The sequence below is a fragment of the Xiphias gladius genome, chromosome 10, assembly GCF_016859285.1.
Source record: "Xiphias gladius isolate SHS-SW01 ecotype Sanya breed wild chromosome 10, ASM1685928v1, whole genome shotgun sequence".
Classification (NCBI taxonomy): Eukaryota; Metazoa; Chordata; class Actinopteri; order Istiophoriformes; family Xiphiidae; genus Xiphias; species Xiphias gladius.
Window position 1 is genome coordinate 6,458,078 of NC_053409.1, and position 18,536 is coordinate 6,476,613.

The window sequence follows — 18,536 nt, forward strand, 5'->3', positions numbered from 1 at the left end:
CATTAATATGGGTGTTGGACCTTTCATTATAGTTTCATTAGTCAAACATTTGTGTTTTTCAAATTAATTTGCTTTATTCTCCTTGGGCTTTGGCTAAAACAAATAAAATGGTATTAAAAGGACAGGATTTGTAATTACTGAACATTTTAGTGATACTGACCAGGGTTGTACTCAGTTTTGTTGTATACTGTATAAATATAGTGGCTCTCGCTCCTGTGTTCGCTATGTCTGATCATGTATCCAGTTAATACAGGTGAAGTTCATTTTTAAGTACATCCTGGATTATATCATGGGCACACAAAATCCGGTTGGCTAAGTACTATTTTTTAGAATTTTTGAAATTCTAAAGATAACATGAAAGATTCACAGGACAATTCACTTACACATTTCCTACAGTCTCAGGTGTTTGAAATAAATGTGTCCAAAAGAAACACTGTAGTATACTTATTGAAAATGTATCAAAACTCCTTTCAGTTAGTAACAAGATGCCACATGACTTTTTCAGCATCACTAAACATCCAGTGAGGAAGCTGAAGGACTTAATAAATTCGCCCCCTTAAGGGGCAGAAAATTCAAAACAAGCTCACCGCTACACAACCCTGACAAATTATTATATTATAAAGTTGTTGCTAACATGTTACAGCATAGTCATCTACCAAGACATCCAGAAAAAAACCTAGCGATACTATCATTCAACTAGAGTCATGTTTTTGGCCACCTTATGAATTTAAGTCATTTACTCACTTTCCTTTTAGCTCCAGTTATGTCTCTACCAATTCCTGAGAAAAAAAAAACTGATATTTAGCTGCCTGATATTCAACTTCCTTCATTAACTATTCTGTGTGCTAACTGTCATTGTCTTGCTTTCGGTGCTGGGCAGGTATGGTACAGTGGGTTTATCTGAGCTTTTTTCAGAATTGATGAGAGCAAACTTAACCATACAGTAAGTATAAAAACAAAAGAATGAGCTCAAAGAGGCTAAAAAGCTACATACAGATACAGAGTTTGCTGGTATATCTCTGTTGGTTTGTAACTGTGAGCAATTCCTTTTCCATTATTCATTGTCATGATTGATTCAGTATGAACTTTTTTGTCCTTTTCCTGATTTTATGTCAAATTACAGTAATGCCAAATAACATAGCTAAAAATACATCAGTCTTAACCTGCTTTGCCAGCAAAAACATTGACATAGCCTAACTCAGCTGAGGGCTCAGCAGTTTGAACATCAGAAGTCTTTAAGAGTGCCTTTATGCCTATGAGTAAGTATACATATATATATATATATATATATATATATATATATATAAACACAGATAGTGTGTATATATGGAGAGAGAGAGAGAGAGAGAGAGAGAGAGAGAGAGAGATTCATATATATATATATTCGTTTCAGTTGTTTTGACAGCAAAATGTTTATATTGTGGAAATTTGTTTTTTATTTACAATTAAATAAATTTATAGTTATTTATGTAAAGATGGAGTAGGAAGACAGTGCCTGTTTTATGGACATGATAATCTGGGCTTTTAGAGCAAGAGTGGGAGCGTCATGGTGTCGTGTAACATCAAACTGTCAAAATATGTTCCGTTTTTAAATATCTGAGCTGTTGATGTGAAATGTCTCTGCCAACTGTACAGTGTTAATGAAAACAGTGCTGCAACAGCACGATAGTATGGATATCAGCAAAAAAGTGGCAAATCTAAAAACACAACAAAAAAATTCTGTTGCACTGTGAATGATGCCTCTGTTACCGTGATGGCACTTGCATTCAAGCATGCAATATGTTATTGTGTGCATGGGTACTGTATTCAGTAGCTATTTTTGCCATGTGTTGGTAGCACGTGTAGGCGTGCAAGTTAGGGCATACATAAATGTACTTTCTCATTAGAGAAGCAGGTATTTACAGTGTATTTAGTGTCATGACTTGTATGTTAAAATGAAGGGATGGGCAACAGACAGGGGGAGGGGAGAGAGGGAGGAGGAGAGAGAGAGAGAGAGAGAGAGAGAGAGATTGTTGATGAGCTCGGAGCCAAAGAGAAATCAACACAATTTGCTTAATAAAATTAGGGACAGTTGAACTACACAAAGCCAGCCGCTGGGTGAGGGAGGACAGCATTCACCGCAGGACTGCAGCTTGCCTCAACACAAGAACTTAACTTGTGTTGTTGTCTTTCAACCACACACCTGTTGTAATAGTGGCTTTAAAGTCTAGGCATAGAGCCATCTCCACATTCAGTTCTCAACTGAGGCACCACCTCACACCTGGCCACCTCTAAACCTCCACAAGAGTCTGGGGTGGGCTCAAAGGGTGGGCCATGCATCACCAGACTAAGGAAGAAAGCGACCCTCCCAAAATGGAAGAGAATGAGGAAGCCCCCATGACCGCTTCTGCTGAAGCCCTGGACAGTCCCTCCTCCGAAACTTTGGGAGCTCAGGCAGAGCAGGCCCATACTACCCTAACCCCCAACCCCCGCAGCAGATGTGGGTTTTTCTGTCAGCCGTGGTGTCTGCTCCTCACACTGACCCTGCTCCTGCTTTCTCTCCTTGGCAGCTGGGCAGTGGTCCACCTCACCCTGGGCACGCACGGAAGATCACCTTTTCGGGTCTCAGCCAGCTACGATCAGCGGATCCCTCAGGATGACACAGCCACCATCGAGCCCCACTTCACCACTAACTGCACCATGGGTAAGCTGGCTCATTCATGTCATTTCTTTCAGAAATTATCGTAAGGTAATGGTGATGCAGTTGCTTATTTAGGTATACTTTTATGTGAGTACTGTTGCTAATTTTGTTAAATGTAAAAATTTAATTTTGTGGGTATGTGTGAAAAATTACCTGTTAAAAAGTAGTTTATTTGTTGATTCAGGTTAAATAAGTCTATAAGTAAGTGTTTTATCAAGTGATATGTCCAGAAGTTGCTGGTTACAACTTCAAAAAAACAAACTGTTGCTTGATTTTATCTGTTTCATATCATTATAAATTGAATATTTTACTAACATTGGCTGTTTTTCAGTCAAATTTCATAACTATAGGGTGTCACTTTGGTATCTGGTTTATCTGGTTTATCTAATTATGTGATCAAATATAAAGTGGTCCAAACAAATATATATATATATATATATATATATATATATATATACTCTTGGGATCATTCTTAATTTTTCACTTCTGCGTGTGTTTGTGTGTGTGTTTGTATGTGGGTTTGTGTGTGTTTGTGTCTGTGTGTTTTTCATATCACAGCCTCTTCATATAATGTACTGTATGTAATCTAAATGTGTCTCACATGTCTGCAGTGACCGAGTTCCCAAAGCAGCTAAAACATGTCAAACTGGAAATTGCACAGCTACATTCTGTGATTTTTAACTCAATTAGACCATGTTGTGGAATGAAATGCGTAGACTGTTCGAGACTTAAATAATATCCTTCTGTGTCAACCTCGAAAGCTCCTGAAATTGGATTAATATAACTGATTCAATTTCCTCTGAGCTAGATGCAGAAGCACAGTAACCCTTGCTTACACATTTCAAGACTGCATTACTGAGGAGACATGGATAAAAATCCTTGTTTTCCCCTAACCAACAGATGTGTGGTAGGCAGAGAGGTACAAAATGTCATACCAAGCACATGGGTGATGATTTAATGGGACAGATCTTTGTTATGTACTCGTATGAAATCATCCAGATGTATTTAATATATGTCATAATTTTTTTCAAACAGCTACATGTTGAAGTAGGCATGATATTTTAGAGTGAGTGAGTGTAGTTTGAAAATGCTTCATTTCGGGCTTCTGTACGAATAGTTACCCAACTTGTTTACCAGACCGCATTAGAGTCTGCTGAACTCACATAAAAAGGAATAATCAAGTAAAGGGTGACCAAGAGACATGCTCCACCAGTAGCTGCTTATCATGGACTAAATTAAATCTTAGAACTGGCAACAGCGGCAAAAGATCCCTCCATCAATATAATGTTGCTTACACAACATTGTCCTTACAAACCTACAATTTTTTTTAGTGGATTTGCAATAATGTATTTATACATGCATTCTGGCGTAGCACTTTCAGATAACTCTAGTAAATATGCTGATTAGATAATGATAGTGTAAAATGTTAAAGAAGCTTTTTAACTTGCGGTTTATTTGTGATTTTTCGTTACTCTAAAAATATACTATAAAACCCCTCTTTTTGAAAAATAACCTGCAGTTCCATTGCAACTGCTAACACTTTCATGCAAAAACCAGGGATATCAGACTTATAAACTTTTGGAGACTATAATCAAAATCCATACCTTCTGTCAGCACATATAACATTTGGCCTTATATGGGGGCTTACTAATATTAATTTATTAATTGTGGTCTCATAAAAACCATTCCGGTCATTTTACACAGAACACATGAAATGTTGACAAAAGACTGGCTTAATTTTGGTTTTCCTGTTTGTAGGACAGTGGCAAAAATTATGCTACTGGATACATTTGACACCTGGGAATATTGCCTTGTTATGTGAACAATTCCTTCCTGTCAACTATTATAAACCTCAGTTGCCCTGATTTGTGGCCAGAGATTTATGGTGGATCACCTGCACAAAAGACAGATGGACTAGTATTGTGCACAGCATCCTCAAAGTCCACTCTATTCTACTGCTTGTTATGCTACATACTGGAAGCTATTCAAGTGGGCTTTAGCTTGTATTTTTCTATAAAACGGAGCATCTTAAAAAAGGTGATCATTCCCCGAGGCCTCTTTTTGAATTCAGAGAGATGCACGCATTGCAGCAAATTTAATCTCCTCTACTTTTCTAGAGGGTGAATCTCTTTGAGCTTCTGCAATAATGAAATCGCTTTAATGCTTGGTCAATATTTAGCTGAAAATTTGATTCAGATGGGTTGTTTGAACTTGAGGTTAGTATCTCACCAACACTGGCCAACGCTGGCAACCTAATAACAAATTAGCAACACCTGACTTTCGCACTAGATTATCCAGTTTTGGTTGTCAAATATGTAAATGTGTGTGTGAGAGAGAGGAGGGGAGGAGGAGGAGAGAGAAAAGGACAGGGAGAGGGAACCTAAAATGGAGCTCAAGTGCCCATAAACTTCATATTTTTTACCCTAATCCTCAACACTACATAACTAACCTTAACTCTTAACTTAACATAAAATTAGTTCTAATCTTAAACTTAAAGATAAGTCCTGGTCCTAAAATAATTCTTGAACTGAGGACTGTGAGAATCAGTCACTTCCCCTTAATTATCCCCAGAATCACTTAGCATGAAAAGCTTCTGATAAAAATGCAAAACAAAGAAAAACATAAAGGTAACTCAAATTCACACACAAAAAAAACACTATCAGTCACTATAAGGACAGAGCTGTTGCTCATGCAAATCCAGCCTCAGTTGAACAGTGTCTAATTGTTCTCTGCGTTCACTGTGTTCCTCTTGCCAAGCAGAGGAGAGAAAAAGCATGCAGATGTGCCATACTCTTCTCAGGCACCACCTGGGTCCCCAGTACAACACCCACTACACACATCCCACCTCCAAACTAAGCCCTAATCCGTCTCGGCACGCTCATCGTGCAGCCTCACCACATTTCGCAGTGTTCTAAACCTCCCCCACTTTCCCCTCCAGCACCTGTCACAAGGCTGGGCTCAAATTACCTTCCTTACTACCTAGCACAGAACATGAAGCCAGGGTGCTCAATTAAGGCTCTCAGACTCAATCCCTGGCAAAGACAGTTGTTTGCTTTATTTTTTTCAGTCACCTACACTCAAAATTAGCTAATTACTGCTATTAATGACCTGTATTGCGAGGCTTTTGGGGTGGGTAGTGCAAAGCCTGATCCTCAATTAACTGTATTTAATTTGGTCCCAAAGGTGGACACAAAATGTTCTGTATTTCTCACTAGGGTTGTTGCATAATGGTTTCCTACAGTTTTAGAGGAGTTTTGTAAGAAAAGCATGAATCACTCTGAGGATTCTCTCAAATCAGTGATAGAGAAAAACATGGTAATGTTTCATTTCATTTCCAACTTCATGTGGTGCATTGTTACTTGTTGTCTTTTGAGCACATCTCCCTTGAGATATGCAAAAGTCAGAATTCAAAACTTTCCTCAAAATTCTCTAAATCTCATCGATATATTCAGTTTTAATCAATTTTGACGATGTCGATTTCCTCCATCTTAGTTGTTTTCTTGAGCAGAAGGGCGCCGATTACTCTTGCCAGTGAAGTGCAAGGAGATAGAGTCAATACAGGATGAATAAATGGAGCAGTGTCTGACTTCTGTCTCCATATCCCTCCACTTTAATTAACTCATCAGTCACAGGGCCAACCAGCAATCCAATTTGTTGCTCTTAAAGTGACTTGTGTGGTTATATACCTATCTTTCTGCTAGTATTCCTCTGATGGTTTTGGCATAGCTGTAGAGAGTACCTAATTATTCAAGTGCAAAAATCTGTCAATGACACTCTTAACGTCCTATAGTTTCTCATCCTAGAAGTAAACAGAGACTACTGTGATGACTGACAAGCTCATTACCAGACTGTGTCAATAGCAGATTTGACTTTGCCTCTGTCATAGCACTGTGGCAAGGCAGAAGGTCATATTTGCCTTTACAGTTATAGCAAGGCGTGTCTACTGAAGAACATATTCGGTATTTGTGCTCATGTATTACCCTGCAAACTGTCACAATTCATTTTTCCAATTGAACATGTAGCTGAGACAAGGCAATGGCGAACCCGGTGGGAATTTGAACCAGTGACCTTCCCTTCCCTGGCCCATTTCCCTAACCATTACACCATGCTGCTGCAGGCTCTTAATGGAGCGTTACAGCAAGTCTATACTTTGCGATTAGGTACACAGCCGTGTGAGGGTGTCCCTAGGCCCATCAATCACACATGGCCCTGTGGAGGCAAAGAGGGAAATGGGTTTGGAGAAAGCCGGTGGAGTGGACAGAGTGTTGGACATGTGGATGGATGGGGAATGGAGATTTGGAGAAAAAAAAGCCATTCAGTATCATAGTGTGGCTCTGAGGGTCGCCTTTAAATATGCATAACATCTCCAGCATAAGCCTTTAATTGAGTTTTAAATTTCATTTTGACTGCATGAATAAAATAAACTCATCCCTCATCCCTTTTTGTTATTGGGTAACAAGCACGGTGTGAGGAAAAATATATATATTCAATAAAAATAAAACCCCCACAATGGCACAACAGTGTGAGAGTGTTTGTGAGATCAAAAGAATGTCAAAATTGCAGCAGAAGGTTTAAAGGATGTCATAGAGTGATGCAGTGGTCCGTAAGGATGAGCAATAGACTATAACTGATTTCATTGTTCCCCGTCAGTCTTGTAAAGACTCATCAGCTCCGGTAGTATTCATCAATCTGTAGATGTGCACGTGTGCAGACTGAATAATGTCAAGCAGGTGTACAAAATATTGCAAGAAGTGAGCAATGTGTTACATTAATGGTATTCCACTTGGAAAGCTTTCAGTAGCAGGATCAATCTCACAAAGTAAACTTTTGCACTGTTAATTAATAATGATTTATATTAACATTCACTGTTAGAAGCCTCTGGCTTAAGACATGAAAAGCTTTCATGTTTAAGTTGCACCAGGCAATTGATACATATATATATATATATATATATATATATGTATTATATAAATCTGTTTGTGTGTGTGTGTGTGTGTGTGTGTGTGTGTGTGTGTGTGTGTGTGTGTGTGTGTGTGTGTGTGTGTGTGTGTGTGTGTGTGTGTGTGTGTGTGTGTGTGTGTATCAGCCACAACATTAAAACCCATGCCTGGCCTATGACTGTCGGGAGGTGTATACTTAAAGCTACACGGTTGGCTGATGGAATGTTTTTTATGCTCCTTATAATTAAGAAAAGACGCATTTGGAAAAAAAATTCAAGAATTCTTAGAGTCTACAAAATTTAGCTCATTCAGCTGAAGCAGCACTTTGAGCTGAATGGTAATGTCAACATGCTAACACACTCGCAATAACAATGATAACATGTGAATGTCTACCAGGTATGATGTTTACCCTGTTGATCATTTAAATTGAGTGCTTGAACATGCTAACAACTGCTAATTTGCACTAAACATAATGTATGAACGGGGCTGATGGGAATCATTATTTTTGCAGGTGCATGATGATATAGCAGGTGCATGATGATATCGATAGATGAAAAGTTGGAGGATCACCATCCAGTAGTTGATGAGACATTTCACGCAGAGCCACGAATGAGAATCTCACGTTGGCACTTCAGCAAAAATCAGGGGATTGCCAAAATCAGTACATCAGTCATCTTCTGGGCACCATAAATGTGTGTACAGAATTTTCTGGCAATTCATACAATAGTTGTTGAGATATTTCACTCTGGACCAAAGTGACGAGGGCATGGGACATCCCGCCAACCAACAAACCAATATTGCCATCTCTAGAGCCATGCCACCAGTGAGGCTAAAACATAGCATATACAGAAAAAAATGTCATAATTTGAACAACACAGGTCCCTCATGCAACCTTTAGATTTGTATGTCAAAGCTCAAAAAAGAAACAATAGCTAAAACTATTTCAATATCCCCATATGTTGTTGCTATCTGTATTAGTTTCTACTGTGCTTCCTCATCTACAGAAGACAGTGAGAAGTATTTTGAACCTTCTAACGGCCTGTTCCATACACAACATTAATTTTAATGTTGTACTGAAAGCCAAGATGCCAGGATTCACCCAAAGTCTCTTGAATTTGAAACTGTAGTTTGGTGGCTGTACTGCCACTTTGTGGTTAGTAAACTGCTCTGCCTAATCTTAAAGCATAAATCTTTAAGGACAAGCCATCAGTACAGCAGATGTGTTTAAAGCTTTGTGCACTAGATATTCAGTAGAAACTATACACTCTGTGTTGATTATGAAATGATCCGTTAGGAAATGTGGTCTGATCTACATGAATGTGTGCTCTCCATGGTGCTGAAGGGAAGTTACTGCAGTCAGTCAGTCACATCATGTCAGTCACAAAGTATGTGTGGTTAAATAATTGTCTCTGTGTTGTTATATCGAGTGTATCAGTTCATTAGATTTAACGGAATAAGCTGTGTGGTTGATTATTTGGTGAATTTTTACCTTGGGCTGGCAGGAGGATTTAGTAGAACATATGTATTGTTCTTAGGTACTATAACTGGTGGAGATTTAGTTGTCCTCTCAAATGGCAAGAATGCCAAAAAGTTTGTTCCATGGCATATGTGGCATACTGTCCATTATTTTGTTCACATTAACAGTTCAGTGTATTTAAAAGATACTGTATTGATTAAGAGAAGCCTAAAAAGAGAGCTCTGTTTCCCCTTTGCCTATGTATCTGACCCCAACCCAACCTGTTTAGATAACTGTTAGTTGTTGACACTGGCCCGGCTCAAACCTGGCACTGATGTGCATCTTGGGAGAGCCAATCACCAGTGGACAGCTCTTAGTACATCAGTTCATAACTGGCATTAGTATGCATCTCCCCATGCATATGGAACGACCACTTGTGGAGTGACTCGATTCTCACCTCCCTGCTTCAGTTCGCAGAGACCAAATGCGTTGTTGTTTTTAGCCAGTACAACTTTGACAGACGGTCCGTTGTCAATGTGTTTGTGTATGTGTGTATATATCTTCAGCAATAAATGCAAATTAACAAATTTTGTATAATCAGAATATTTAATGAAATGTCCAAAGTTACTGAACAACAACAACAAAAAATACTTTCATATAGTTAAATAAAAAATACAGACATAAAATATATGCTTGACACAATTAATGGCACCTTTTTGATGAATTTAGATTAGTACCTCAAACAAAATTTAAAAAAAAACAAGACTCACCTATGGTTAGATATCAGTTTGTTTTCAAATCTCTGTTTCAACAGTTCATAATCTTATCAAGAAGTTTCACAGTCATAAAACTCTTCAAACACTTCCAGGACGTGGTGCTAAGAAGAAATTCAATGAGAGAAACCTGCGAACGTTGATACGGGTTGTGGACGACAAAAACACGCAAGACATCTAAATGGCTTCAGGCTGAGCTGGAGCAATCTGGAGTGGTAGTTTCAGTCCATACAATACACCACACACTAAACCAAGTAGGGGGTGAAGGCCAAGGAGGACACCACTATTGAAAGAAAGGCCCAAAAAGGCAAGACTAATGTTTGCAAAAAATTTCACAGAAAAGCCACAGTTTTTCTGGGATAATGCTCTATGGACAGATGAAACCAAAGTAGAGCTCTTTGGGAATGCAGTGAATCAGTTTGTTATGGGCGATGAAATTAAGTCCATAAGGAAAAGAACACCCTACCTACAGTAAAACATGGTGGAGGCTCTATTATGCTCTGGGGCTGCTTTGCTGCCTCTGGAACAGGAGGCAGTGAATGTATCACAGGAATGATGAAATCAGAAGATTACCGAGGCCTTTTAGAGTGAAATGTGTTACCCAGTGTCAGAAAACTGGGTTTGAGGTAAATGTCTTGGATCTTTCAACAGTACAATGACCCAGAGCACACATCCAGCAGCACAAAAGGAGGATTGATAAAGAAAAGATGGACTGTTTTAAACTGGCCAGCAATGAATCCTGACCTAAATCAAAACTTTTAGGAGGTGCAGAAATCTGCCATTGCAAAGAGGACTCCTGCAAAACTGAAAGAGCTTGAACACATAGCAATGGCAAAGTGGTATAAACTACCAGCAGACATGTGCAAGAAGCTTCTAAATGGCTACAACAAATGTTTAGAGGCTGTCATTGTTTCAGAAGGTTCTGCAACCAAATATTAGTTAAGGGTGCCAATAATTGCATCTAGGGTACATTTTGTGTTTGTACTATGTTATAATCAATCAAGTTTTGTTTTAGTTTTTTTCTTGTTGTTTTGTTTTTTTCTTTTGTTCAGTAACCTTGGACATTTTATTAAAATATTTTGATTATACAAAAATTGTTAATTTGCACTTATCTCTGAAGATATTCTAAATTCTGTACTTAAAATTCAGGGGTGCCAATATTTTCATCCAGGACTGTAGGTCATGCTTCACTGACATTTGAATTCTCCATTGTGGTAGAAGTTAAAAAAAAAAAGAGGGCCAAGGTGCAGACAGAGTGCACATAGGAAATATAATCAAATTGTGTCCCTTAAACAGAAAAAGTGATCAAATGTCTGCGTCACTAAAAAAAATAACATAAATAACATAATAATATGATATTGAATTGAATAATATTTAATTAAATTTAGGTCATAAGTTACCCATCTAATACTAGTCATTTTTTGTGTAAGCTAACAATTACCCGTAGCTTTACATCACTTCTTGACTGTAAAGGAAAAAAAAATTGTGATGTTTAACTTTTATAATGATATGTTCAATGAGGTTTCTATCAGCGCAGATATAGATCTAGAATATTGCACTGGAACTTCACTTTCACTACACTCACATGTTGAATTTGCAGTCATAAAATGTCACAATTATGAAAAATCAGTTTTATTATTGTTTGGTACCCGAGAAATACCATTTTATGTGTTGATTGACAACCAACTATTCATAGTAGCACATATTTCCATCCCCAGCCCGGCAATTTTTCTACACATCTGAACATAACCTGTTTATATTCATTCTTTGTTTTATTTTTATCATCTTCAATGTGTGTTCCACTGTCTGCCTGACGGCCTGGATTAAGAGAACAGAACTAAAAAGTAATTTTTGATTACAGATACTCATTGATATCTGCTTCATAAGTCCATTCAGATAAGTATGTTAAAAGGAGGCGCTCTTTACTTTTTGGCCAAGTCCTTTAGGACTAATCAGCAGTTCACCTCCCTGCACGATTTACGTGGAGGTAATTTGATGGATATTTTTTTATTTTTATTGCGAGGATCTTTGGATACTTTTAGGTCCCTTGAAAACTTGTGGGGGGGGTCACACACAGTCCAAAGAACATGCCCAATGACAAAAAAGTAGGACCAAGTAAAAAAAAGAAACACAGCTCATCCTGGCCAGACAAGGCCCTATCTGGCAATAATAAAGTTTCATTACATTCTACCTCTAATCTCTTGCCTTAGGCCTTCCCCCCGAGCAGCATCCCCTCAACACAAACTTGGATTCTGTTGAAGGCACCGTTCCAAGGCAGTCTGCACAGGCAGTTTCATTTTAAGATATTGAGCAAGTTTTAAATGGCCCTGGGAACCAAGTAGAGTGTACCTAACATGTGCATGGCAAATGGAACAGATGTCTAAATCAACCCTGCCCTGGCAGGGAGGAACTAATTCCTGGATGTTATGGACTTAAAGCATCATCGAAGGAAAGTCAGTCATTCAGATACAGCAATTAAATATTTAATCTGACCATTGAGTCACTTCTGTCCATTTAATTTCCAAATGACAGGCATAAAAGTGTTGTACATTATAATTATTATGTAGCTATAGTATGGTTTTGATGTAAGTGAATTTTCACAAAACACACACAACAGTCTCTAGAGTTTACTCAGAATGACTGTGGATAGAAACACCTTGTTGATATGAGCGGTGAGAGGAGAATGGCCAGACTGGTTGGAGCTGACAGAAAGGTTACAGTAACTCAGATAACCACTGTTTACAACTGGTGAGCAGAAAAACAACTCAGAATGCACAACACTTCAAACCTTGAGGCTGATGGTGATGGGATATAACAGCAGAAGACCCCATCAGGTTCCACTCATGTCAGGGAGGCTGCAGAAGGTATAGGCTCACCAAAACTGGACAGTTAGACTGGTCTAATGAATCTGGATTTCTGCTGAGGCACACAGATGCTAGGGTCAGAATTTGGCATTAACAACATGAATCTCTTGACCCAACCTGCCTTGTGTCAACAGTCCAGGCTGCTGGTGGTGGTATAATGGTGTAGGGAATGGGTTTTTTTGGCACACTTTGGGCCCTTAAATACCAATCAGTCATGGTTTGAATGCAACAGCCTTTCTGAATATTGTTGCTAACCATGTGTATCCATTTCTGGCCACAATTTACCATCTTCTAATGGCTATTTCCTGCATGATAATGCACCAGGTCAAAGAGCAGAAAAAGTTGTCTCAAACTGCTTTCATGAAGATGACAGTGTACTTCTGTGGCCTCCCCAGTCAAAAGGATCTGAATCCTGTAGAACACCTTTGGGATGTTGTAGAGCAGGAGATTTGCAGCACAAATGTGCAGCTGACCAATCTGCAGAAATGATGTGATGCAATCATGTCAACATGGACCAGAATCTCAAAGGAATGTTTCTGGTATCTTGTGGAATCCATACCATGAAGAAATGAGGCTGTTTTGAGAGCAAAGAGAGGCCCTACCCAGTATGAGTATTCGGTTCCTATTAAAGTGCTCAGTGAGTGTATGTCCTTACTATCAAGCCTCTGACATAGCACAACACCTGCTGAAGTAATCGTTAAGTCAGTGAGGTTAACAAACCTATCATTCTTGTCATCTTTGTTGCAGAGGATTAAAAACATGGTTATTAAAGAATTTGTTTTGAAATTACAAACATATCTACAGTCCCTCATATGTTGAACCTACAGTTGGTGCAGTGAGTATATTTCTTGCTTTAAATGATGCCAAACCTGCTCCATTGTAATCAAACCAAAGAACTATGGAACATCAAGGACTGAGCTTACACTGAGGAGTCAAAGCTCTCTGGTATAATATTGATGGTTTTAAACAAAACAAAGGCGGCAGTCTGCCTGTGGGTCAGATGCTTTGATGTCAAAGCCACTCCATATTATTTGGTAGTAACAACGTTTACTTAAATTTTACATCATTAGGTAAAATTTTCCATTTGTCCAAAGTTTGTGACTAAATACCTGGAAAATTAATGACATTCCGATCAGCCCAAATGCTAAACTAAGTTGGCAAACATGGTTACATGTACTGTACCTGCTGAACAGCATGCTATCATTGTCATTGTGAGCATGTTAGAATGCGGATGTTACCATTTAGCTCAAAGCAAATTTTCAAAGCTGCTATCATGATGGCAGACTCTCAGTTTTGTTGCTTAAGCTCCTTGTATTTTCTACAGGCAAGTCACTTCAAGTCACTTAAAAAAAATGTGGTCGGAAAGGATTACTATGATTATAAAAAGAGAAATTATGGCCCATATTGAATTAGGTAGATTGAGTACAATACATGAAACAAAATGAGATCTTATTTTTTGTTGTTAAAAAAATCGTCCATGGAATGTAGAATAGACATTATGGGTAATATTTTCATTTTCTGTCTCTGCCAGTCTGCTCTTGTGTGTGCTGATGTCTCTCCAGCAGTGAATATGACAGATAGTGATAGTGAATGGGCAGAGCTCTGACCAATCGAGTGTGGCTGTGTGCCGTTAATTGAATTCATGAGCGAATACTTTTTGTCCAGTCGACTGTCCAGTGGGAAACCCAGCTGTATCCATTTTCAGCATCCCAGCCACTGTAAATCTCCATGAATATCTCCAGATTCTGCCTTCAGTGTGGTGGCAAGGTAGTGACGCATCCCTTGCTTGGCCCCCTCGAGGTTTTACCCCATGGCAGAGGAAAGTCCTCCATTACAGCATGTGAGATTAGAAAATACAAAGTACAGAATGAGCTGAATAAGATAAATGAGTTCTAACTACTTCTGAATTGTATGCTAGACTCAGTCAAGTCTGGGAAGGTCTTTCTTTCTTTTGTTTTTTACCTTATTGTGTGTAGTTTCAAGTTATTTCCATTCTGTACACACAACGCACAAGCAGATCTCACACCAGGCAGTTCTTCAGAATTTTTTTTTTGTTGTTTCAGAGCACATACAGGGATTTCAGGATATGACTGACATGCTTGCTCATCTGTAGGAAAACAAAAGCCATATTAATTTCAGTACGAGTCTACCCTGTCCATGACTCCAGACTGTGTTTTTGCAGCTCGACTTCAACAAGGACATGTCTGTCTGTATTCAAATCTACAAGCAATCTCCACCAAACCATAGCAAAAGTTTTATTGAAATGGGGAGACAAACTGCTTTGCATGAGCCCATGATATGCCTCTGAGTGAGACATCTTATCAGTTGAATCTCAAAAACGTGATATGCATGACGCGGTTATGCAAACATACTAAAATGTTAAGTGCTGAATTGATTTCAACTAGTGGAGTATGTGAAAAAGTGAACCGCTACTTGCAAAACGGTGCACCACCTCTTTCTTCTTTTCCATATACCAAAACCATGATACCTTTGAGCCAGTAGGAAAATGTAAGTTTGTTGCATGACCAGACAGCACACCGTACACCAATGGTTCCCAAATTGTTTGGTCACAATGACGATCATTTTGTATACTCTACATGCATTATACCTCTGACCCTCTTTCTTTAACTTTAATGAATTTTAGTAACCTCACCAGTTGTAACCCTCCATAATGATTTTGTTTAATGGATTTCAGTTTTTTTATACAATCTTGACAGTGCTGAAGACACTACAGTTAGGACAAAACTTTGGACAACTGCCTATTTTTTTAAGCATTGATTTGGCTGTCAACTGTTTCCTCTTGATCTTGAAGGTAAAGTTTGCCCTGATTTCCATCCTGCAAGCAGATGGCATGAATGAAAATTGAAAAATTAGGGCAACTTGGCTGATAATCTGAAAATGGGATTTTCTGAAGAGGAAGAGGAAAAACAAAATTTGAGTGAAAACACATCTTTAAAAATGCTCAGCTGACATAAGAAAATGTAAAAAGAAAGTATTTAACTTAAAAATTGTTCAAGATGGGTATAATTTTTCTCAAATGTTACCATGTCCTACAAATTTACAGGGAAAAAAAAAAAGTTTTTCAGACATAACTCCAACATGCCACTTAGCAGCAATGTATACAATGAAATAGCTGGTAACACTATCGTGCATAATAAACCCTGGACCCCTCTCTAGGAGCAGACATTTACAATGATAGACACTGAATGTCTACTAAATGTCACCAGGAGCAACATTAGATTTTACAGCATATATTGATGTTACTTTCATTGTCTGGCTCTCGTCATTCCTTTTTAAACATTTAGACAAAAGCAAGTACAGTAAGCAGTAGGATGTCTGTCTCATTGCATTTCCTGTTTTTTGTTATACAGCATTTATTTTCGTGTGATGGAAATACAGTATCTGTGTTGATCTCTGAATAGTTTGGCTCAGTTGCTGCATGCAAGGTTTCTTTTAGTGTCTTGTCTTGGGGGTTTGTTTTCTTTTCTTATATCTTTGAACATTTATCATATACAACTGAAACAATATTCCTTTTAGTCTTGTCAAAGGTGCTGCATATCAGGTACAATAGCTTGAAACTTGATCTAAATTAACTCAGCATAAGTGACCTGTGTACCTTATCCATAGCTCTTTCCATTACGTTAGTGAATAAAACAAGAGTGTCTTATACCTGCATAAAATGAAGCTAACTTCTCATGCCAATATGTTGTAGAGGAAAAATAACCCAAGCTTTCTTTGGTAAGCTAAGTTTTTTTCAGTTTTGTAATGTTAACAGCTGTGCATAGAGATAATAATTGTTAGCCAATTAGCTGTATCCACCAAGCACTCCAATTCCTGTGTTTGTATATCTATTTTGTCATGTATCAGTGGCTGCTGTGCCCTCTCCAGTCACCTGACCAGCTCCTCACCACTCATTCATCATTCCCCTTACAAAGACTAACCAACCCCCTGAGCACACGGATAACAAAACTCACTTACTCCCACGGGCAATCCATCCCCTACTGACCCACTTGTTTTCACAATCTGACAAGTGTGATTTAATATCTGCGGATGGCCAGGGAGCAGCAGCTATGTCTGGCTTTACTTACCTGCTCCAGGAGCTAAAAGTTCAGTGACATCGCTACTTCAATATTTTTTACTCCACTGTCATCAAACAAAGATGAATCGATTAATTTACATACCTTTCCCAAAGGCTTCAGTGTACTCTAGATAACTTTTTTTCTGTCTTGATAAATCGTTCTGCTTGCGGAGTCAAGATTATACAAAGAGAAAGCCACTGAGCACAACAAATGCATAATGTATGTGTTGAGCATGACTGGATACACATAGAAAGACCAAATCTATACTCACACAGTTGGTCATAAACAAACAAGCTTCAACTTCATCTCCTTTGAATAAAATGGTATATTTACTTTTTTTGTGTGCTCTTCTGTAAATGCTATGTCTGTGAGAGTGTAGTTTCGTGGGTGTGAGTATATGCACTGTTCACAGCCTTTACTTTGTACAGATTCCTGAAAGAATAATCAGAATGTGCAGCACAGCATTGATGAAAAAGGGGTATTAATTATCAAAGTTATTTACTTGGTCTCACATGTTTTCAAAGAATTTGAGCTGGATTACTCACTGATATGTTAATGTGGCTCTCTGCAGCCATTAAGGTCCTGCTACAATAGTGCACTGTGGGAGGCCCCTGACTAATGTGTTTTTGTCTGTAAAAAATGCCTCCCCCTCTTTTGACTGTGCCAGTTTCCCACTGGGCCTTAAGGTTCCTCAACCGCAGTGAAAAAAATGAGTGAAGTGTGCTGCAAATTAGGCATAGCTATGAAATTTCTGCTCTCTACTGGATTATAACTAGACAATCATTTCTGTGCAACTACCATACAAGAGTGGCAGTAATTATTGTAGAGTAATCACTGAAACCTTGTACTTGATTTGTGTACTTAAACTTTATACCGATAAAACCAGTTACTGGCCATAATATTGTGGCTGAATGCTGTGTGTGTGTGTGTGTGTGTGTGTGTGTGTGTGTGTGTGTGTGTGTGTGTGTGTGTGTGTGTGTGTGTGTGTGTGTGTACCGTATCTCTCTCTCTCTCTCTCTCTCTATACATATTTATATACATATACATAAATAGAGAGAGTAAAAGAGAGAGAGACATACATATATCTGTTGCAGCTGATTAGTGTATATATTAATTAGGTAATTAATTTGACTTTTGCTTTACTTTCAACTGACAAATTTTACCTAACACATATTGAATTGTATCTATTACACCCACACAATTTGCGCTGTTAAAAATTATTATATACTAGATTGTCTTAAAATGTATCATCATCAAACCTGCTAAAGTATGCGTCAACATAAACAAACTGTTTCTTTAAATTCTTTAATTTATTTATAATAGTAGCTCAATTGAGATTAGCCACAAGTAATTCCATCCACTTATTTTGGTTTGTCCTATCCTAGTTGTTGTCTGGACAGTTTAGTAGTCTGGCAACCAATTTCCATAACTAAAAGCAGCAAGAAGATCAAGATACAGTAGTAATATTGCTTAATAATGCTGTTAGACATTTTCAGTGTTTGATGTTTTGTTTGTTTCCCTCTGAAACAACATTATAAGTGCTTTTGTGTTGATTTGTGCTGTACTTGATCTTGTCCTGATACATGTTTGTGAGCCTGTCACCCTAATATAAGTCTGAGCTTGAGAAAAGTGGTTCCAACGGTGCATCCTCATGTCACGCAGAAAGTTATGCAAAATTAAAAAAAGAGTACATTCATTACAAACATCGTGTTAAAAATAGTGTAGCATTACTGCATATCTAGTC

The 18,536-nt window shown here is 38.2% G+C and overlaps 1 protein-coding gene across 1 annotated transcript in view; it reads left to right on the forward strand.

The window, feature by feature from the left end:
- The window catches only part of alk (ALK receptor tyrosine kinase), a 322,063-nt gene that overhangs the window by 250,081 nt on the left and 53,446 nt on the right, over nt 1-18,536 (forward strand). The window contains exon 5 of the mRNA XM_040136347.1: nt 2,550-2,683. Coding sequence (XP_039992281.1) covers nt 2,550-2,683 — 134 coding nt within the window. The remainder of the gene's footprint in view (nt 1-2,549; nt 2,684-18,536) is intronic.